The sequence below is a fragment of the Anser cygnoides genome, chromosome 12 (genome assembly GCF_040182565.1).
Source record: "Anser cygnoides isolate HZ-2024a breed goose chromosome 12, Taihu_goose_T2T_genome, whole genome shotgun sequence".
Lineage (NCBI taxonomy): Eukaryota > Metazoa > Chordata > Aves > Anseriformes > Anatidae > Anser > Anser cygnoides.
Window position 1 is genome coordinate 7,053,072 of NC_089884.1, and position 22,351 is coordinate 7,075,422.

The following is a 22,351-nucleotide window of genomic DNA, read 5'->3' on the forward strand; positions in this document are numbered from 1 at the left end:
CTTCACAGCATATCAGTACACTGTTCAAGGCCCACCAGGAGCACTGTAGACAAAATACAGCTACTCTATTTTTCTTGCTTCCCTTTAAAACAAATGAAAGTTTGTTTTAAGCAGCGTGGATAAAGACAATGGAAGTAACCATGTTTCCAGATTTGACTTGCTGTGCCCAATGAACCATATGTGAGGTGATCGCTACATCCCAATTAAAGGATGTATCTATAAAATCATTTAATTAGTTAAGGCATTTGTCATCTTCCCTATAGTCTGACCTGATGTAGAAAATAGATAGAAACTAGGTACAGGAGCCTGCAGATCTCTGAAGTGTGTAAAAATACTGAAAAATCTGCAAAATGTTTTGTTGCCATTTGCAAGCACATGAGGAGAGCTCTAAGCAAGTGCTGCTGGTTTCTGCAGGGAATTAGGATTTGAAGCATTACTGATTTTTGCTGGAGGAAGATTCTGCAAATATGCCATTTATAACTAAAACATTTCATCTGACTTCAATAGTACCTGTGTAGCAGAGAAGGAAATTAGTGTTAAAAACTTGTTGCCAAATGAAATCCTATTTTACTTAGTTCATGTCAGTGGAATTGTACCAAGGATGAGCTTGGACTTGTTTAGATAAAATTCTTTTCTACTACTTTTTCTCTTATATTTTGAGTAAACATTTATTTTACTACATTTTTTTTTCTAATACTTCCATAGGACACATTACAACAAAAGCAATTTGTTTAGAAGATCATCGTACACGAGTTAATTCCTCCTTTTGTGGTGCAAGGACGAAGCCTTTAACTGAAACAAATCTATGCAATACTAATCCCTGCCCAGCATAGTAAGTTCTCTTTATTTTTTCTACCTTTTGTTGTGGCTTATGACTGAGTTAGCCAGCAAGGAAGTCCTGATAGGCACACAGAATTGTATAGCCTGCTAGATGAACCTCTTTTTATTCTGTAATTTAAAACAGTAATTGTTTAAAAATGCTAGTTGTGTAGGCTTCTGCCCAATGATAATAACAGAGGCAGTATTTCTAATGTTGCTAAGCAAGACCTCCTGAGGATTGCTTGCAGCTCTGTCACCATGCTGGGGTTAGCTATGTGACACTAAGTAATCTAAATTACTTAGGGGCCCATTCTGCCACCTTTACTCACCTTGAATCAATAAGACCATTTCCTGAGTAAAGTGCTACTCCCCATGTGGAGACTTGGCCCTCTGACTCAGATTCCACATATTAGATTAGGCTAAAAGAATCTTGTGAAGTGTAATTAGTGATTTTTGGACAAAATGCTCCATAGAGGATTATGACACCAATAAGAGGACTATTTAAGCCAAATAAATTGTCAGCAATGCTCCTGGTGCCCACAAAAATAAATATGAAGACATTTCCTATGTTAACAATCTTATTTTCTAAAAGACATAAGAAAGTGAGATGCAAAGGAAGACAATGACATATAGATAAGCCGTTAGAATCCAGCTGGTATAAATCAATAGAGCGCCTTTAAAAACAAAGGAGTTACACTGATTTATAGTAGCTGTGGTAGGGATCCTTTGGAAAAAAAAAGTTGCGTGTTCATATAATTAAGCACAGTATCATGTGGCTTAGAATATACATGGGTAGATTTAAGGACGCATTGAGCATCTTTCTTCTGCTGTTTTTTCCATATTTGGACTCCTGACTTGGCGACCTTAGCATTCTTTTAATTTTATATTAAACATGAGAAAATTATATTGGACAAGACATCCGTGACTTCCAGAACAGGAGTTTTTCTAAAGCAATATGTTGAAAATATTAAATGTTGCAGAAGAAAATAAAGAGAGGTAAAAAAGCAGTTCAAGTGCACAAGTAGCAGAAGGTAGAAGAAATGGAGGAAAGCTCTACTCCTGGTGTCATCTGGTGGTTTTACTCTGCAGTGATAAAAGCAATGGGTGGTAAAAGCAATTAGCTAAGCCCACTCCCACACTTCATAAAAATAACACATTTAATGAAGTTTAATAGGCTTTCCCTATCTTCCCCAATGCAGAAGAGGATGATGGGACAAAGCAGAAAGATATACATGCTCTGCAGTGGCTTTGTTTTTGCTTAAAAATCCAAAGTTTGCAATGTGTTTAACATTCTAAAAAATAGTCCAGTAATAGTTTGGAATTTCCTGCAAAATTTAAAGATTACAGCAGAGAACACAAAATCCAAATGGCAAATTATATACTATGACCACAAAAGGATAGAGATAAGATTTAAATAATGGCAGCATGTCACATCAGAGCCCCATGTTCCTGTTTCAGCAGTTTCTTTAGATTGCTTTTAGCCACATGATTTTCTGAATACTAATTTTATGTAATCTTTGTAGCCAAACACAATCTGTTTGTATATGACTTATCTTCTGCCAGAATTATTTTTATCCAGTGAACACAGTATCGTGTAGACAGAAATGCAATGTCTGTGATGTTCCCAGGAGTCTTTTTAAGCTGCTTATGCTTACCTTCATTTTGATGTGGTATTGTTGAATTATAAAGCTTCAGCAAGTGATCTTCATTTCTATTTTGTCCCTCTGGACCACACAGAAAATTTCTATTTCTATTAAACAGAGATCCCAACTTATTTTAAAGATCCACTGATATAACTGAAAATGCTGAATATCCTTTTTGACATGCAGTACAATATTTTCATGCTAAACTTGCTCTGATAGTCTTGGATTTACTACAACACAATTAATGACTTCATGCCTAAAAAGAAAAGCTGTAAAAGCCTCAAGCCCTCAAAAAAACTACGCCTTTCAAGAAGAACAGTTCTACTCACTAATTAATTATTTTTAAAATCCTGAGGATATATTCATGTATGGAGGATCTACGTGTAGGACCATGTCTTAAGTTAACAGATTGCCATTCAACTGAGTGAAACTATGCCAGATCATCTTTGCTGAGGAATCTGCCTAGAAAGTCATTACATGTAATTTTACCCACAAAACTGAGACTGTCAACATAAAATATATATATATATTTATATTAATAAATACAGTGGAGGAGACAAGGAATGCTTAATAGCCAGCAAATAGAGAAGAAACAAATACGGTAGGCCTAACAGGCAAGAGAAGGTGGTGAAAAAATAGATGAGATACAAGTGTGTCTGTTTTGTGACTTAAAAGAGAAGACACCAGTCTTGTAAAGGTCAGTGAGGAATACTTACTGCATAAGGACAAAGACTTAGTGGTCTGAGGGAGAACAAAACTATGACCCTAACAGTAAGAACACAGGCATCAGAACTGCACACTGTTGTTGGGTTTCAGAGCTGCCAAATCTGCTCATAATTAGTTAGTTATTCGAGCTAATGAAAGATACTCTTGGATCACAGCCCAGATAATCCTGGAAAATGGCAGTTTACTAGAGGACATTAAAGCAAGTTTATTGCCCTCTCCTCAGTGAAGAAGGGAACTTTCTGGACACTTATGGTGAATAAACTCTTAAAATGTTCGCTTTTGATTGCTCTGCCAATCATAGTTGTCAGAAACATCAAGGAAAACTAATTAAAAGCTGTAGAATGGATTAAAACTCTATCTTCTATCCAGATGTTTGTATTGCAAAGGTCCAAACATTTATATATCAGGCAAAAAGGAAATTTCTGACGTGTGCTGGAAATACATAACTACTGACTTCTCATATTAATATTTCTTTGCACTTAAATTATGTCTTTTTATATTTCCCACTACTTTTGGCAGTTACTGAAGTTCCTAGATTGAGCATTGGGATTTCTTCTGTTCCCAAAGGAATTTTACCAGAATAGGCCTTTTATACATTTCTTACCAATTAAAATTAGTTTTGTTTACAGGCAGATGTGAACAGACAGGCTAATGAGATGCTGGACATCTTTCACACAGTAAGAAAATAAAAAACAAAACAAAACTTTCCTGTCATTAACACTCTATGTAAGCAGCTATTCTAGTCATTACAGGGCTAATGCTGTGAGAAATGATGGAAGTAGGGATAGGAGAAGCAGCTGGATTTGAGACAAAAAGCCCTTTTCTATGACGTCAATTATTAACAATCCGTAAAACTGTTGTTTTAAAATACTTAGTTTAAATTCAGTGTTGGGTATTTGAATGAGTTCTCAACTTGAGCAATCATTTAAACATTCTTAATTTCCTTTGTTTTCTTCACCCCTGTTTTCCCATTGAGTTGTTGGTTATGGTCTCACATCATAAGCCTTCGGAGACAGACACAGTTGTGTGTTTGCGAAGTGACACACAAGAGCTGGGGAATCCGCCCAGTCCTTCTATAACAGAAACACTGAGCAGCTATTGACATTTCAGAACTGAACTTAGCCTAAGCGACTGGCAGTGACTATTCAGGCTTTGTGTAATTTTAGTGACAGCATGCATAACTGAAGCTTGCCTGTGACTGCAGCATAGATTTGCCCAACGGATTTTGCTGGTTGAATTCCTACTGTTTTATTTAGATTCCACATCATCTGTCTGCCAAATTTATTAGTCTGAGGACAATTAAATCCTCCAAACACTAACAACGGGACTGCTGATTTTAGCAAGTATGTTCTTTTTTGTAAATAGAGTAAAGCTAAGGTTTGCCATTGATATTGCTGGACAGCATCATGCCAACATTTGTCAACCTAAGCAAGTGTATCTATGCACACGTCATTGGGAGGTACCTGCCCAGCTAAATTGGCCCCACTCTTCCCTTGCCATGCCAGCTTTTTCCTTGTGTAAGCTTAGGTGGATCTTCCTCCTCTCTCTGCCTTCTGACAGAGACTGAAACAAGGGAAAAATGTAACAGCAAAAGGCAAAACTTTCCAGTGATACAATCTCGTCTATTTACAGACCTGGCTATCCATCTGACTTTTCTTTTGGCCTCTGGTCTGTTAGTCTATTTGGAGGTCTCTTCAGCAGCTGAAGTGACAAAAGTGATCATCCTATCATTTCTTTAGAGAAGATTTTTCTTTTCCTTTTTTAGAGAGAGTTTTTCAGTTAAGACATTGATGTGGTTAAAAAGGAATGGTGATTTGTTAGCCAGATCCCTAGATTTTCTAGATACTCCACCAGCCTCAATGGCAGTGTCTCCCTCAGTCCCTGTGGAACTCCAAATTCTAGGTCATATTCATAGGCAAGTTCATTCTGGTGGATGAGAACTGTAAATAAGTAATACTGGTTTTTCTAGTCGTATGACTTATATTTCATCCCTATCAAAATGTTCTCTGCTTTGAAGATAGACTAAGTAACTAAGGCTTTTTGATTGCTTGAAAAGATATCAGTACATCAGTAGAGTAGACTAAGCTGAATCCCTGAGTGATCCACCTTTGATAGGTGGCTCAAATACATTGATTTTATAAAGCTAATTAGCCTCCTGTGTTTCTAATATATATTTTCTCCGCTAAGCTGGTCACCAGGCGAATGGGGTGCATGCAGCAAGTCTTGTGGAGGCGGGCAACAAAGTCGTCTCATTCAGTGTGTCCAGAAAAAGGCTTTCCAGAGAGAGGAGGTAGTGGCCCACTCCCTGTGTCCTGTCAGCACCCCTGCCCAAGTGCAGATGTGCAACAGTCAAGACTGCCCACCTGAATGGAGCCCTGGACTATGGTCTCAGGTAACTTGAAAAACTTATATTTTCTTTTGCTGGAATAATGAAAATACTGCCAAAATCTCTGCTCAAGAAGGAACAGTGTAAACTTTGTGAAAATCAGTATTTTGCGAATAGCTCTATTTATAAAGGTAACATGTAAACAACGTATATATTTTACCTAGCCTTCATAAGTGGACGGACAGGAGGGGTTACCAGAAGGGGACACGTGATGTCCTGCTGGGTACATACAAACAGATGGAAGATTTTTCTGGTTTCATAACTTAAGGCTCTACGAATTCTTCAAAGCCATAAACTCCTCTCTGAGATCAGTTCCCACAGCAATATTAACTTTTCTTAGAGATGACAGGCAGTCAAGGATGAAGAAGTATTTGGACATGCTTATTTGCATACACACTTTTGAATTGTGGGTTGATAAATCTGTGATTTACATGTGCAATAATAATTTCTGTACTTTTGCCTTTGTCAGAATAACTCTTCTTTAGCATACTTTAGAATATCACTGTACTTAATTTCCACGAGGGGCATAAGGCCCCTAGGCAGATTCCTATGTGTACACACCCTGATTCACAAACCTATGAAATGCCTCACATTAAACCAATCTAAGTTAAAAAGCATACACACACAAACAAAACTCATCTCTGCTCTTTCTTTCACTATTGTTGCTGCTGGTATGAACTACAAATGTAAGGATAGATCAAGTACTGGGAAAGCCTTAGATGTAAGAGAGAGACAACAGTACACCTATATCAAAGGGAGTGACAATATTTTGATTTTTCCATCTTCATTTAATGAGATTCAAGGTGGATTTAAATTTACTGAAAATTCTGTTACTTTTATGTACAATTCTTGGTGCTGTTACTCTTTAGGTCCTGTTCAAGACTGTCTTGACATTCTGGGTTGAGAAGTACAGATTGCTTCTCTGGGGGAGTGCCCTGTAATGGACTGTGACAGACGAGTAGCTTTTTTTTCCAGCATATGTGAGCAAAACTTTACTACGGCAAGAGATTGTAAAAAACAGATATGGTGATTGGATATTTAAAAAGGAAGAACAAAGTCTTCAAACATATTCACACTTTCAAACTTTATTTCAAATTAAAAAAAAAATAAATCATTTTTCTTCCTCTTCGGGAGGTGTATAATTCAAGCTGGGATTTCAAATAAGCCTGTGAAAATTAAGTTCACAAGTCCTGCCTAAAAGTAGCGAGCAGGCCTGTTGAACAAGTCGGTGAAGATTTCTAGAGTCAGCTGAAAGCTCCTATATCGCAGGCTCAAAAGAGTTAAAGAAAAACAAATGCAAAATACCCAGTCTCTCTTCACTAATCAGGGAGTCATTTTAAATGATTTTTTTGTCTGTCTGGGGGGAAGATTACAACCAGATTTTCAGCAAACAGGTATTTCTAATGCATCTTCAGTGCAACTCTGCTTTCATGAAATCTTTTAAAAACATTTGTGATTTAATTTGTATAGTGATAATGTGGTATTCCACATTGGAATGTGCCTGTTAATTATTAGTAAGAAGAACACTTAGAAGAGGATGCAACAAGGCAGAAAGCTCTTTATTTCCTCATTTCACCAGAAATGGCTCATTAGTGCATTCTGTTGCATGCTAAGGCAATGAAAACTACGGAATGTCTTTTCAACTGAACCACGGCTCAGCAATACACATTTGTTCACTGGTGACTTGTCCTAAGCTTCATTGCAATCCTGGTAATTAACATATCTTTGGTCAAACATCCTAACGATTTTCTGTATCAGATTTTGTCTTGTGAGACTCATTTGTGAAGGAGTTATGTATAGATTCCCTGGATACCCTTGGGCCTATGTCAGGACAAAATAACAAACAGCTGAGAACATCTTGCTGTGGGAGATCTTCAGAGGGAAGGTTAGAACCAGTTTTCAAGTATGTTGTCCAAGGAAAAACAATTTTGCTCACAAGTCTAACTTCTCTCATCTATTGAAGAGAGATATTACTTATCTGTCCTACATGGGGGCTGTAAGAGTTTGTAGTTTACATTACAAAAGTGCTTAGAACAATTCTTTAGAAGCAACACACAGATGTTGCTGTTATGTGTTTATGAATTGAATTTCAAGTTTACTTGCATTATAATGACAGCTACAGAGCACATTAACCATGGTTTCTATGCTTACTGCAAAATACAAATAATGTCAGTTTGCATTTCCTGTAGCTCAAATGAGAATTTCTTTCCATCACAGTGCTCCAAGACCTGTGGGAGAGGTATTAAGAAACGGGATGTCTACTGCAAAAGTACTGGTTCTCCCAAGCTTAAAATCTTGCCTGATAGTATGTGCAGCCAAGACCATAAACCTGAATCCCAGCAGACCTGTGTGCTAGGACGCTGCCCCAAAAATGACCGGCTGCAGTGGGTGATTTCTTCCTGGAGTGAGGTAAAGTGGTACAGCTACATGGCTCACTGTCTTCCTTCACTGGTCTTGACTTGGGGCACACACAAACTGTGTGGGGAAAAAGAAGCTAAGCTAACATTTGAAAATCAGGCGTTGTTTGCAAGCCACTATAAAAACAGTTCTTTAAATTCAGGTGTAGTTAGATGTACTCTATGTCTTTGTTTTTCTGGAATTCCTCTGACTTGGATTCATATTTCTTTTTATACATTGTGGAATGTGGTCTTTGTGGTTTTAGTAATGCTTTTGTAGTTTCACATAATTTGAGTTGTCTTGAGCATAGCACAGCCTTCTCTGAGGGCATTTCTATAGATGTAAAAGGTGTATGTTGCTTTTGCAGTGCTCAGCTTCCTGTGGCCCAGGTGTACACAAGCGAGAACTAAAATGTGGTGAGAAAAGCATCCATGGGAAATTGATCACCTTTCCTCAGAGAAGATGTAGAAACATCAAGAAACCAAACATAGACCTGGAAGAAGCTTGTAACAATGGAGCCTGTCCATCACAAATGTTGTATAACATGGTATCTGGCTGGTATTCCTCACCCTGGCAGCAGGTAGGAACAGGAAGCTTTCTTGCCTCATTCTCCCAGTCCCAGCTAGCACTATCTCTCCAGCAGCATTTCATGTCTTGGATTTTCTGGAGTTTTTAAAGGAGCAAGTCTCCCTGCATGGTAGTTCATGTAGCATACCCTAGTGCACAGCATTAAAGAATGGAACAACTGCAAAGTGACTGCTGACTCCTGGACAGCGTATCCACTGTAATTAGAAGGTGGTTTTAGAGAGCACCAAACCTAGAGAAGTGGTGGTATCACATGCCACAGAATGGATGCTAGCTGGAACTGCATAAACATCCAGCATGGTGTAAAATGCTAAAGACTATGCCACTGTGACTTTAGGACAATGTGAGTCTGAGCTACCCAAATTGAAGCTAGCTTGAGTCTTACGGTCATTGTGCTGTAGTCAAAAATGTCCAACTGTAGGGAGGAGGACAGAGGAGGTTATATCCCCAGTGCTGACAGTCCACGGGTGTCTCCTGCACACGGCTGTTCCCTAAGGAAGGTCACACCACTCAGCCACTGGAGCATGATGCAGCTGGTCCTTATCCATCATGTATTTTGGTGCAGTTCATTTCTTTGTCCTTTATCTGAAGAATGTCACCGTGACGTGTTCTTTGTGCTCCAGAGGCATCAGATTCCATGGTCGGTCCCCTATACTTCCTTCTCAGTCTTCTTCGAACTGCACTGTGGTTGAACTATTACATAGCTACATGCACAATGGATGTGAGGACCAGCACAGACTGCCTGGAATTCCCTAAATACTATGATTAATTATGGGATCAGTCTGTATTTGTTCCTACATTCTTGCAAACAAGCTTCTGTATTTCTGGAACTTATCTACTTTATGAGTCACATATCAATGAGCCACACACTCATTTAATAACATTTACATGAAACAATGTATGCCTGACAATTGTAATCAGATGAAAATGGTCACATTTATCTTAAAGACAACTTCTCATGAAACACATAGAAGTAAAATGCTTATTCATCTTAACATACTTCATAGATCTTCCTGAAAACGCATAGTGTTTTTCCCCAGATACTGCCATAATTATGGTTCCAGTGGGAGTTTTATCTCTGTTCAGACAGCAGGATTGGGACCAGAGGCTCAGAGTTCAAAAGAAATCAGTGCAGACAATCAGGAACAGGTTTTCTAAAATATTCAGTTTATGTCTAGATGCCTAAGTAAAGAACCAAATTTTCAGTGGAGTCCTTAAATAACCACACTTTCAGAAGGGTTCAACATGGAGAACAGATGCACACGTCTTTGAAAATTTGGTCCTGATGGGGATTGCCGAGCATCAACACATCAGATCCTGAAATCTTTCTGAAAGTCTCATCTTAAACCCTTGAAACTTTTTCCTTTGGCTTTCATGAGATCTGAGAGATTCCCTATAATTAAAGACAGCTTTTTTTTTTTTTTTCCCCCCCCCCTCCTGTCTACAGTGTACAGTAACATGTGGAGGGGGAGTGCAAACCCGGAGTGTACAGTGCCTACGTCAAGGGAGACCAGCTTCTGGGTGCTTGCCCCATCAGAAGCCAGCAATCCTGAGAGCTTGCAATACTAACTTCTGCCCAGCCCCTGTGAAAAGAGGTAAAACTCAGCTCTACATGCTGCTGCAGGGTTGGTTGCTTATATCTATGTATATAGATATACTCTATATCCAGTAAAAATCATCTTTTCCAGTTACACCCACTGAAGGTTAGTATTTAGCATGTTCCTGCACAAATGAATTTTTCCCAACTTTGCAGCTTTACAGTTACTCTCCAATACTACAGTATCTCTCTTCTCAGAGTGAGCCCTCTTAAAGCAAACTTCAATATAAGATTTTAAAAACATTTTTAAAACATTTTAAAAATGTTTAAAAAAATAAAAAAATAATAATTTTATTTAAAAAATAAGGTATGTTTTAAAAATATTTTTTAAAGTTATACTGTTTGGTTCTGAGCTGCACCTTCAGATTATCTTGTTGATTCACATCAGAGTGTCCTATGCTGGTATTCTTTTATGATTAAAAATAGTGACATTTGAAGTAACAAATGAGAACTTGCCATTTATTTTTTAGTGTTTTAAAGTCCACCCAAGCTTCAGATTACACCCACCTCCAGGCTGTCCAAAAATGCTTTGTCTAGAGTGTACTTTCTCTTCTCTCCTCCTGATCAGTGTATGGCACATGCAGACAGGAAACAAGAAATTCATCTGTCTCCCCATTTGTGTCTGCTATATCCCTCCCCATCTCTTTACTGTGTTTTGCAATTCTGGAGGAGCAGAAGTAAGATGCTTTGTGTTAAAGATGGAATGGGAATTTTCTCAGAACCACCAAAAAAAGAGAGAGGTGCATTTGCACCATCCTGTGTATTTGCTCACAAGCTGGTACAGTTTGTGACTCCTTCTTAACTGAGGAAAAAAGCTCACGAGGTCCATGTTTGTCCCATATAACAACAGTTATCTAGGCATGTTAGAGCACTTCAAACATTAACTGTCAAAATATTGTACCTTAACCATCTTGTTACCATCTTAAAACAGGGACCTGAAAGTAACATCTATAAAACTTAGGCTGGATTACAAGAAAAAAAAAAAAAAAAAAAAAAAAAAAAAGAGAGTTGGAGGCAAAGGTCAAGCTCTGGCCCTGCATCTTGTAATTTGACATTAGGCAACACCCCCTCTTGTCTCTACTGATTTGTGACATTCACTGTGCACAGAAACCCTGTAAAACCCAGTGATGTCTTATGTGCTAGACCATTCTACTACAGCAACTCAAGACACACAGATTATCAAACTGTGATATCTGGGGGCCTGAATCCAAACTAGGATATACAGATGAAATGGTCCTAAAAGAGATAACGGAGCAGTTGTCCTGCTTCTACAGTTAAATGCTCTCAACAATTCAAATGCTAATGAAGCTTTCCAAAGTTCTGTTGTACTTCAGAATTTCTGTATTACATCCTCTTCTATCATGATACAGCAAGCACTTTTCTTTTACCCCAGCCTCCCTCTGCTTTATTTCATGTCTGAAGTAATGTCTGTTATTAATTTTGGCCTTGGCCTGTTTCTCTCTTGCCTCACATCTGCAGGAGCCCTTTCACCTTTATTATAACTGGGTCGTCAGGCTCTGGAGATCAATTATCTCCTCACTGCTCTGTAACTTTCTGTCTAAAGCAGCAAAAAGAGGGGGAACCAGCTGTGCTGGAATCACATTCAAGCAAATCAGTCTCTATTATCAGCCACGTAGCTCCAGCTCAGTGATCACAGTCAAGAAATTAATGTTTCAGGGAGAGTTTACACACTTTCCTAGACAAGCTGGGTCCTTTCCATCTGTTAGATGCAGTTACGGTCACCATAACTCCTAACATATCCAACTGCTTGAAATCAATCAAAATTAAACCAACATGTAAATACTTGAGTAAATAGAAATAAGGAACTGACAGCCTGATCCACATCCACTGAAGCTAGAGGGAGTATTTGTGTTCATTCCAATAGTCTTTGGATTAAGTCCCAAGAGTAAAGTTTTCGGCCACACCTCTGTAATGTTAGCATTGCACTCCAGTCTTCAGAAGGGAGATAAAGATTTATTAACATTGCCTTCTCATTTCTTAAAAAAATAAATTAAAAAAAAACAACTAGCAATTTGCAGATTTTGAAAATTTATGCTTACACCGCAGGAGATCTTTCTGACTTAGAATGGTTTTCCTTGCCTTGAGCTGTGCATGTCTTTCATTGGTTGCCTGCTTTGGGTCCTTCCAGTGGCAAATTCTGCAGGGGGCCATCAGATATAGTGAAAGCTGATGCTAAACTACCATTTCCATCCCTACTGACATTCGGTTAAGAGTAGAAGCATAACATGGTAGAGTGGGAAGGCTACAGTATGACACTGAGCCACCCAGTTCCCAGAAAACTTTTTGTTCCAGGATAGTATTTTCTTTAGATAACATTTATAGATAGGATTCTGTTTTTAAAAATTGAGGAATATATTTTTTTTTCATTTTGCTATTCATTCAAACAATTTTGAGAGTGATAAATGTATACAACATCACCACTGCCATCATAAAATGTAAGTAAAAAAATGTGAAGCAGTGAATAATCAAAATAAATTCATACAAAGAGACTGGGATGACTCCTGAACCACAAACTGTGAAGAAGTTGCCTATGCTATGTAAGGGAGCATATATCTTTTATGACTCAACTTAGCTGATCTGAGAATGCAGACAACGGTGGCTAGATTGTCTTCAGTGTCTCCTTGTAAATTCCTTTTATTGACCATGTAAACAGTAGTTCTGAGAGCAGAATGGAATCTTTTCCCATGCTCATAGGAGATTTCAGTTTAGCTATAAATTTTGCTAAACCTCATTTAAATGTCTTACTGCTCTCCCAGACATTGTGAATTTGTTTATAAATCATCCATATGAATCATCACTCTGCTCTTTCAAAGAAAAGTAAAGCATCCACTACAAAACAGTAGAAAGCAGTAACTATGAAATGTTTTTTAAAGCAACTGGGCTGTATGTATAAATGATCTATACATAAATATGTGAAATAAAATCTTAATTGAAAAGTCTTATTTATTTTTGCAATTAAAAACTATGCTTTTCAGAAAAAAATGTTGTCAGCTATCTCTTACCCTATTAGTTAATTAAGATTTCACCAGCATGGCATAAAGTCCTAAAAGCCTGATTCATACCACCTAATTTAAATGTTTAAGTTAGAAGAGCGATTCCTTACACTCCCTGCATAAACAAAAGGAGAAAAATAAGTCACTTTGGAAAGCGTTGATATACAAACACACAGCAGAGCATTTTGTGCACATAACAGACTATGATCCATGCATTCAGTTTTCCATGCATTTTCTGTATATATACACGTAAACTCAAAACTGAGACTACTTTGAAGCACAGCTGAACTCCATGCAATGGTGGTATCAACATGCATTGGAGCATTGAAGTGGGTTCATTTATACAAGTACTTGGCTTTAGAGCATTTATAATCAGAGATGAAAACACTAATGTATCAAAACTGACTTTTTTCACCACTACAGTTAGTGGTCAAATCCCCACTTCATTCTGTTTTCCTGAACTTCAACGTGTGCTCTGAATTTTTTAATTCCTTTAGCCTCTGACATTCCTACTGTATTAGCTCTAACAGCATCGCTTAACAAATTAAACTAGAATTTTTGAGATGGAAGCTAGTTCATGGTTCGTTTTCTTTGAATTGAGTAACCCATCATATTTTTAACATTACCAAATGCATACAAGTTTGCTGAACTACTGCCTGATTTGTAGAATTGCTAAAACATAGTCTTAACATATTGCTTGGATTTCTCTCCTTCAGATGATCCTTCTTGTGTGGATTTTTTCAGCTGGTGTCATCTGGTACCCCAGCATGGTGTCTGTAACCACAAGTTTTATGGCAAGCAATGCTGTAAATCATGCACAAAGAAGAACTGATAGCAGTGTGTTATCTGAACTCTTCAGTGACAGGATTTTCTTTTTCAATTTATGTTGAAATTAACTTTGCTTTGAGCCAAGACATGGTGCCACATAAACCACTGATGGAACAGACATTTTTTTCTAAGGGAATGTCTGAGGTACAGTACTTGTTGGATATATACTGAAAAAGGAATGTTGTTTTTTTCTTTATTTGCTGACCTCACTAAAGTACAGGGTACTATGGATCACTTGAACACTGAGACTCAACGGGCAGTTCTTCTTTCTTTTAAAGTGTCATTTTGCACTGTCATATATTATGAGGAAGAAATTAAGGCAAGGACGCCTTTTTCTGGCTAATTTACCCGAATGCCAAGCGAAAGAGATTGGGATCTCAAGGAATAAGGTTACAGCGTGGCAGCATGACAGATCACACAACCAGAAGTGTTTCCTTTCATATCTTTTATGATAGTATCATCCCCAGGTAAGGAAGCTGCTTACTGCCACTTTCACAGAAAGACATTCAAATGACTGTTGGTTGGAGAATCCAGTGTCACATGTGTGACCACGAGAAGTAAATGGTGCACTACAAAGATATATGGTGCTTCTCTATTATACTTGCTGCTGGAAAAGCAAGTTTTGCATCATGCTTATGTTTTTATTGTTTTGAAGAATTCATTTTCTGCTTTGTGTAGAAACTCAGAGGTGGTTAACTAGTAACTTGAAATGTATTCCTAGAAATATTCAGCGTTAGAATATTTGGACTTCTAATAATGCTCTGTTACAAGTAAAATAGAATTTCATATTTCAACTAACTCAAGGAACTCAGATTTATTGAGCTCAATGGTTATGTTTTCAACTTTCTAAGCTCATTAGATATGTAAATTTAAAATTTAAACTTGATAAAGTAGTGTTTTTTTTCAGAAGCTAGGTTGTTTAAATGCCAAGATACTGAAGAATGTCTTCCTTTTAATCTCAAATCTCTGCAAGTTTTGATTCATCTGTTGCCCAAAGGAAATAACAAGAATATTGCAGTCCATCAATCCATGCCAAACTTCTCTAAATAGTTATTTATTCATATAGGTGATATGAAAAAATTGCAAATGCTAAGCGGATGATTTACTCTAACCAAATGGAAATCATTTCTATTTTTATACATTCTCATAAAACTTTTATTTAGTTCAGAATCCACCAGCAAACAAAACAAATGTAAACACAATGATATTTGTAATCATTCAGTATCAAGATGTTAGGTGACACTGTATGTCAAATGGTACAATTTTGAAAGTTTCTGCATTGAAAAAATACCCAACACAACTTATTTGCCAAAACCATTCTGAGACAGAGCTATGTTCTACTGTAATTTTCTGGGGAGTGCCTATGAGGGACATATTTATCTAATTCCACCCAATCCCACAACTTCTTTTGATGAATGTAGCTCAGTTTTACTGTTTTTTTAAAGTATCATTTCAGCATAAGATTAGCCAGCTCAGCACTAATGCCAGACAGTGGTCACTTGAAATTATCAGTTCCTTTTGCAACAATTTAAATTAAAAACATGTATTCTATGATACTTTAAGAAATGATGATTGGAAACATCTCTCAACCTACATCACTCTGTCTTGATATTCAACATTGCATAATTGTAACCTCTTTTCTAGGAAAACTACTTTTTGTTTTGTTTTGTTTTTATAATTGTGCCCTTTTTATTATTTGATGTAAAATAATTAATTTATTAATGCATAGCTTTTCCTTTATATTTCTTTGCTCAATTCCTTAAGTGAAAACTGAGAAAAGAAAATGGTAGTGTCACAAAATATGAATTATGGTGTAAAAAAAAAAGCAAAAAATATAAGTGTAATATTTAATTATTTTATAAGCTTTGTAATAAAGTACTCTAACTGTTTCATTATATTTGGAATTGTAAAATTCATGAATAAAATATGGAGGTTATAAGTAACTATCAAGTAATATAAGTGGTGTATATGCATTTTGTTGCATTCGTGTTGATCGTGCCATAATATCTTTAAGTAAAACATTATCCTACTTTCTTCTGCTATGTAATTGTCTTCTGTCTGTGACTCTCAACCTACCCCAGTTCTATGGGGGACAGCAACAAAAGCTGTCCAAAAGAAAATCTTGTTCTTTGGGACAGTGGAAATATAGACACCATAGCTGAGTATGACTTCTACTGCCTGTCCGTGCCCTTACCATTCAGGTTTTCTATGGGTTAATATTGGTGGGGAACCCTAGAAACAGTGACTTTGAGTGTTTACAAGCCATTATGATGAATGGGGGGAGGTCATTCCTTTCAGGGACTCAAAGTCAGACATATGCTCTAAGGTCATGTGAAACTTGTCTACTTTTGAAGGTCCTATTATACTGGTAAGTGTGGAATGCACCACTGGCTATTCAACAAAGTGAATATATTGTAGCTGCCTTTCAAGAGTAGATGATGTTTCTCACTTGCAAGACTATCCCGCCACTGAAGCTGCTAGTCTGGAATGTGCCCACTGCAGGCACAAAAGGTCAAAATGGCCATAATTTCATGTTTTTATTTGCATAATACAGAAGCTAAAATACACAAAAATAAAGTTCCCTCCCTATATGCAACACAAAACTGACCCACCTGTTCACCTGCAAAAGACAGCAGAAACTTGTATATCATAGAACCACCATGATTCTTGTATGTATTTATCTGCAAGGTGGTTTGCAAGAAGCCTCACTCAACTAAGCATTAGGTTTTACAGTCTCTCCTACTGGCCTGGGGATACTTTAGTTTTCTAAAAATGACTCAGTTATGAAATTTCCATGCCACTCCCTGATATGAACTAGGAGGGACTCCATCTGGTCACTCCATCATTTTACATATACTCTCTAACATATATTTCCAACTTGTCCATTCATTCACCACCACGCAGGTCTCTGACCTGCTTCACAGAGTACTGTTGGTAAGAAATACTGAGCATACCTCTGACTTACACTGTAATCTAGTAGGCACTAATAAAAAATGGATCAGTCTGCTCCTGAAGGATTCCCAGCAAGTGCTCTTTTGAACATGATTTGGACGAGTGATTTAAATAATTAATATGTCCACACAAGACTTCAGACTTGAAACTGCTTTGTGTTCTGGTCTAGAATTTTGGAATTAAAATTAACTGACGGTTTTCAGTGAATTACAGTGCTGGAGATGGATGTTGAAAGAGGAAGTATTGCATAAAGATGTGCTATTGTGTGGTTGGATCAACCCCAAGTCCACAACTGTTATATTGCTAAGCCTTTATAACGATATTTGGTATACAAAGCTTGGCAGTTTTCTAGAAGTATATTGCTTCAAGGCTCACTTTATAAAGCAGAATGGGGTCTTTTCACAAAGGAATAACTCTGTTTCCTGTAGTCAGATTTCATCACTCAGGTAAAGGATGCATCTGCCTAAAACTGAAACAGATATTTAATGAATGGCTTGATTGTAAATCAAAGTCAACTACCCTGGATGCCCAGAAGACATGAAATGCTGGAGACAGATGAACATTTTGCTGCATGTGGTTTTATGGTAACATGATCCATATCCTGTATTTCCTTTATTTTTTCAGCAAATCCTATTCAAATATATCCATAAAATAAATTAACATTATTATTTCTATTGTAATAGATGTCCAGCCCTGAGTCGCTGGGGTTCCATTGTGTACAACACTGTATACATGCCATGAAAGGCTTACTGTCCCAAGTATACAACAAGAAACAATAGGAAAAGAAAGCATTAACAGTGAGATCATTGTGATCTGAAACGCTGCTCGTGGGTCATTGTCTGTCTGGACATTGCAGAACATTTCAAAGGAAACACCATGCAGATAAGATCTGAAAGAGCAAAAAGTTGTGGAAGTCTGTCTTGGCTGTTTTGAAAGGAAATGGTAAGGATTGCTAAGGCCTAAGAGGAACGTAGAGGGGAAAGTTAGTAAGGAAGCTGGGATACAGTGGAATGAATCAAAAATGAGGTGTGCTCAATGTTGAGTCCTAACCAAGATAGTGACTATCATGAGACGAAAGAAAGAAATATGAATTATTCAAACTGTTAGCCTGGCAGTTATCAGGGACTACAGAGATGTGAGGTTTTGGCAAGGCAGTAAATCGTCTTTCCATCAAAAAGAGTTCTGGAATAAGGAGATGCAGCTGGTAAAAAATACCCTGAATTCCTTCTTCACCAATCTCATACAAACATCAACCAAATCAAGCTGACCTTCCTTTCTGCTTTCTGCATGTTGTGCACCAGTAGCACAGCTATCCTCCATCTCCTTCTCTTTAGAACAGATCCAGGTCAGGGTTGGGCTGTAATCCCAACCATTCCATGCTGGAATTGGTTCTTCCATGTATATGTTTCTTCTTGTATAAGTTCTTCACCTGGCAGGTTACAAATAACCCTTGCTTCCCATGAGAGCAGGCAGTGACAGACAGATTGATTCCCAGGCTTGCACTGCAAATGGTACAAAAGCCGGTTGCTGTTGACCGCATTGCCCATGGATAGTCATTGTCTCTGCCCTGGATGGAGGCAATCAGAAGCACACTCTGGCCAAAGAGCTTGCCTTCTAACAGTCAACATGCCAGGCAGGGTTAGAAGTAGCTGCCTGCTCATTTTCCGTGAGTGATACTGGAGCACAAACTGCCTGAATGCCCCAGATGAGCAGAACTAGAAATGGAACCTGAATTTCTGAATTCAAAATCCAATATATCAACATCAAAGCCAATTTTCCTCATGCTCCCTGAAAGAAAGAAAATCTATTCTAAGACCTATACTTCAAACTAGTATCTATTTTACGTACTTTCTGTTCAGTAGTAAGTATTTATTCATAAACAGAATCTGATGCAATTTCTAGATTCTGTCAATGAAGGCAGAACCTTTAGTCAACCCTAACTTCTGAACTTACTTTCTAAGCATTAAATCAAGCCATTGTCACCATACATTTAATCCTTAACACCGTACTGTGTACCTACTGTGATTTAAGATAAACCCTCAATAACTCGTAGGTGACTTGGACTGCCAAGTGTTAGTTTATTATGTTCTGTTATGATAATGTTCACTAATCCTCTCATAACAGCATAGAAGAGCTGCCACACATGATCATTTAAAAAGTATATAAAAGGGTTTATAATAGCAATATTTACTCATGAAAATCTTACCTATGGAAAGCAAACAGGGTTCAGAGAAAAGCATACACAACTCCCTCTTTGGGATCTTCTCCTTCTCACAACATCAAAACACCCAAATCAGGCCTGTCTAATAGGAGAAACTGAAGGCATTGTCTTCAAAGCAGGAATCCCCTGCTCACATTCTTGTGCTTTTGTGGAAATTATGGACCTTTACTAGCTCCGTTTAGATTATACTTGAAGATATTCAGGATATCTGCAGGATTCAAGAGTTGTTCTCGTACAAAATAGTTAATCCTATGTATAATGTTGTTTCTGACCAGCTTTCATAGTGCTTCTAGTGTAGTAATGTATGGCAACCATCATGACTCCTCACCTCAGCAACCTGTAATGACACCCAGGATCCTTGTGTGTCTTATGTAGAGGGGGGTACCTGAGCACAGAAAGGGATAAATTTTCATTCCATGAAGAGACATGAGAGAAAATCCCATTAATGCTTTCCCTGGATGCAGTTATGACCAGTTTCACAGGAAAAGCCATTCTGGTGCAATGCCTTCCCCAGAGCACTAGAATTCACATTTCCCCATTGTACATCCAATGCAACTGTTGAACAAGTAAGAAGTAATTGAGGCTCGCCTTTTCCCAAAATGCATCACCGAAAATGATTTTTTCTAAGCGACTAAACAAAATGCTTTACAGCTTTCATTTCTGGGGGCTTTTGACAGTTGAAAAACAATTTTTCATTGAGATCGTTTTCTGTGTTGTATTTTTAACATCCAAACAGATCATCTCACAGATTTATTTTTTTCCCCAAATAGACAAACCCTGCAAAAAGGAAAGTGCTTCTAGATTATTCACTGTGTTAATGATATGTCACTGTTTATCCATGTGAGTTAAATGAGAAGATTCAATATGCAAATCATAATTCCACCCTTTGCAGGATACTCTACTTCCAAGTCCATTAAAAGAAGTCTAACTTTCAAAAATTTAACTGTACAGCACTCTCCATTGATAGATAATATTTTAATAGGATCAGAACATTTCATTTCTAGACGCAGATATTGCCTGTCAGCAGAAAGTTCATCAGCTCAGACTTTGTAAAAATACATTGCAAATGCTAAATTGCCCAGAACTACCACGACTTACTCATTATTGTCTTTGCTGGAGTGTGGGGAAAAGTCAACCAACAGACAATAACAGGCTGTAAACACAGCCCTCCCCAATTAAATATAGGATATACTTCTTCAAACTGTATCATTTACCACAATTTAATTTTGAGGTTTTTGGTGTCCACTTCTAAAATACTAGTTGCAAAACCAAAATTGCTTATGAACAAACTGTAACATCTAATTTTAAAAGCATTCAACTATTCAGTGAGACCTTAAGATGGTATATGGGCAACTATGATATACATCTACCATATTACATGTTCTGAACTCAAATTCTTGTTGTGTCTTGTGGCCAGTTAACATCTAATTCTGCCCCCCCCCCCTTTTTTTTTTCTTTTTTTTTTTCTTTTTCAACTGCAGTGGAACTTGTAATGAAAATCCTGAACTTGTTGTAAGTGTCTTGTTCAGCTAAGTATACAGCTTGCTCTGTGTGTCATAAACAGTTGACTAACCTCAAGCTGGATTAGCCCTACGTTATATTCGCCATACTGATCCAAGAGCATACCAGTGCAACTCCCAGGTAGCTGATACAAAACACGTTTAACATCTGGGACATTCATCAGCCATTTATTTATTCCTTTGCACCATGATTCTACAGTAGAGCTTACTTATTCTGAGAATCCTGTTCAGTTTCACCAGTTGTATTGCTATTTGTAATGTAGAGCTAAATCAGAGAGTCTGTGTCCATGCTGCAATGCAGTGCTATAGATCAGTCATGTGTGGTGGTGAAAAAACTTCATCTGGGCTAGTTAAGAAGCCAGAAGTTCACAGAACTGCTTGTGTAACAGCTGAGGGTTGATTCTAGAGCTATAAATTAAAGTTTGAGATTACACAGCTTCTGAGCTTTGACCTATTGTAATCAGTAAGGGCAAGGTTGAAGGGGCTTGTGTTTGCTGCACAGTATTTGCATCGGATTGTGTTTGTTTAGAGCCATAATTCAGTGGTTCTGCTGGTCTTCGGCATGGGCCAAGAATTAATTTTTTATATTGAAGCATAACTTAGAAACATAAAATGGATGGGAACCTATCTTCTGACTGACAACAGGCAGAGATGAGATACTTCATGGATATGCTGATACTCTCTTTTTCTACCACCTGAACTGTTCTTACCTACCTATATACAATATATCTGGTATAGATTTTCTGGGCTGTTAATCTAGCTCTTATTTTGTACGAGTAAGTTAATTAAGGTTAAAAAATAAATAAATCATAAAGGCTATCTGTCCTTATTCAGGAAATAACCAGAGTAAAGAAAGCAGTTCCCCAGCTTCCTAGATGACACAATTACACTTTGCTCAGGGACAGAGTACTTCAAGAACTGGGTTATTCTTGCTGCTGGCTCTTGTAAATGCTCTTCCCTGATCTTCTCATTAACCTTCTGAACCTCATGCCTACTGGATGGATCCTAGCCAGCAGCTACCAAAGGACTCTTTGAAAGCAGAGTTTACACCTCAGTTTCCAAATTGTGTTACTGTAGTGAACTAACTATATACAAGAGGGAGACAAACAGTGGATTTGTCTTTTCAATAACAGTGGTTGATTAAAAAATAAAATACCAATAATGTGAGATTCATACAGTTCTGAAACCTTCAGACATTTTGGCACATAGCTCTGTCTCTCTCGGACAATTGCACCCCCTTTTTCTCTGCTTCTCTCCTCCTGTTCCAAAGCTCCCCCCCTGAAGCCATGGGGGGATGGGGAGCGGAGCTGGTTGTGAAGTGTCTTGGGGTAATCCACTTTGACAGGGAACTATGCTGATTACAAGTTATGGCTTTGGAACTGTAAAGCTCCCACTGCTGTCTATGTACAAGTTGCTGCTTTCTATTTAAACCTTAACAGTCACATCTAATCAAGAGAAAATAAGGACGTTTTTATGAATTCCATGAGAAAAATTCCCCTCAGGTGTAGCTTGCACGGTTTGATCAGCTCCAGTATCATGTTTTAGCGTTTCAGATTAATCCCGCAGATACTGAGCCAAGAATGCTAGCTTTCATACTCTCCTGATAGTCAGGCAAAAACACTTCTGCAATTTGTTATTATTTCAGCTAAACTTGCAATATGCA

General features: G+C 37.7%; 1 protein-coding gene across 11 annotated transcripts in view; it reads left to right on the top strand.

The window, feature by feature from the left end:
- ADAMTS18 (ADAM metallopeptidase with thrombospondin type 1 motif 18) overlaps positions 1-16,037 on the top strand; it is a 188,539-nt gene extending 172,502 nt beyond the window's left edge. For 10 of the 11 annotated variants that reach the window (XM_067004174.1, XM_067004173.1, XM_067004167.1 and 7 more), the window contains 6 exons: positions 706-832; positions 5,376-5,580; positions 7,792-7,983; positions 8,339-8,551; positions 10,004-10,151; positions 13,884-16,037. In XM_067004174.1, coding sequence (XP_066860275.1) covers positions 706-832; positions 5,376-5,580; positions 7,792-7,983; positions 8,339-8,551; positions 10,004-10,151; positions 13,884-13,999 — 1,001 coding nt within the window. In that variant the 3' untranslated portion in view covers positions 14,000-16,037. Of the gene's footprint in view, positions 1-705; positions 833-5,375; positions 5,581-7,791; positions 7,984-8,338; positions 8,552-10,003; positions 10,260-13,883 lie in introns of all 11 variants that reach the window. The other variant, XM_067004168.1, reaches the window with a different exon arrangement.
- The last annotated feature ends 6,314 nt before the right edge of the window (positions 16,038-22,351 follow it).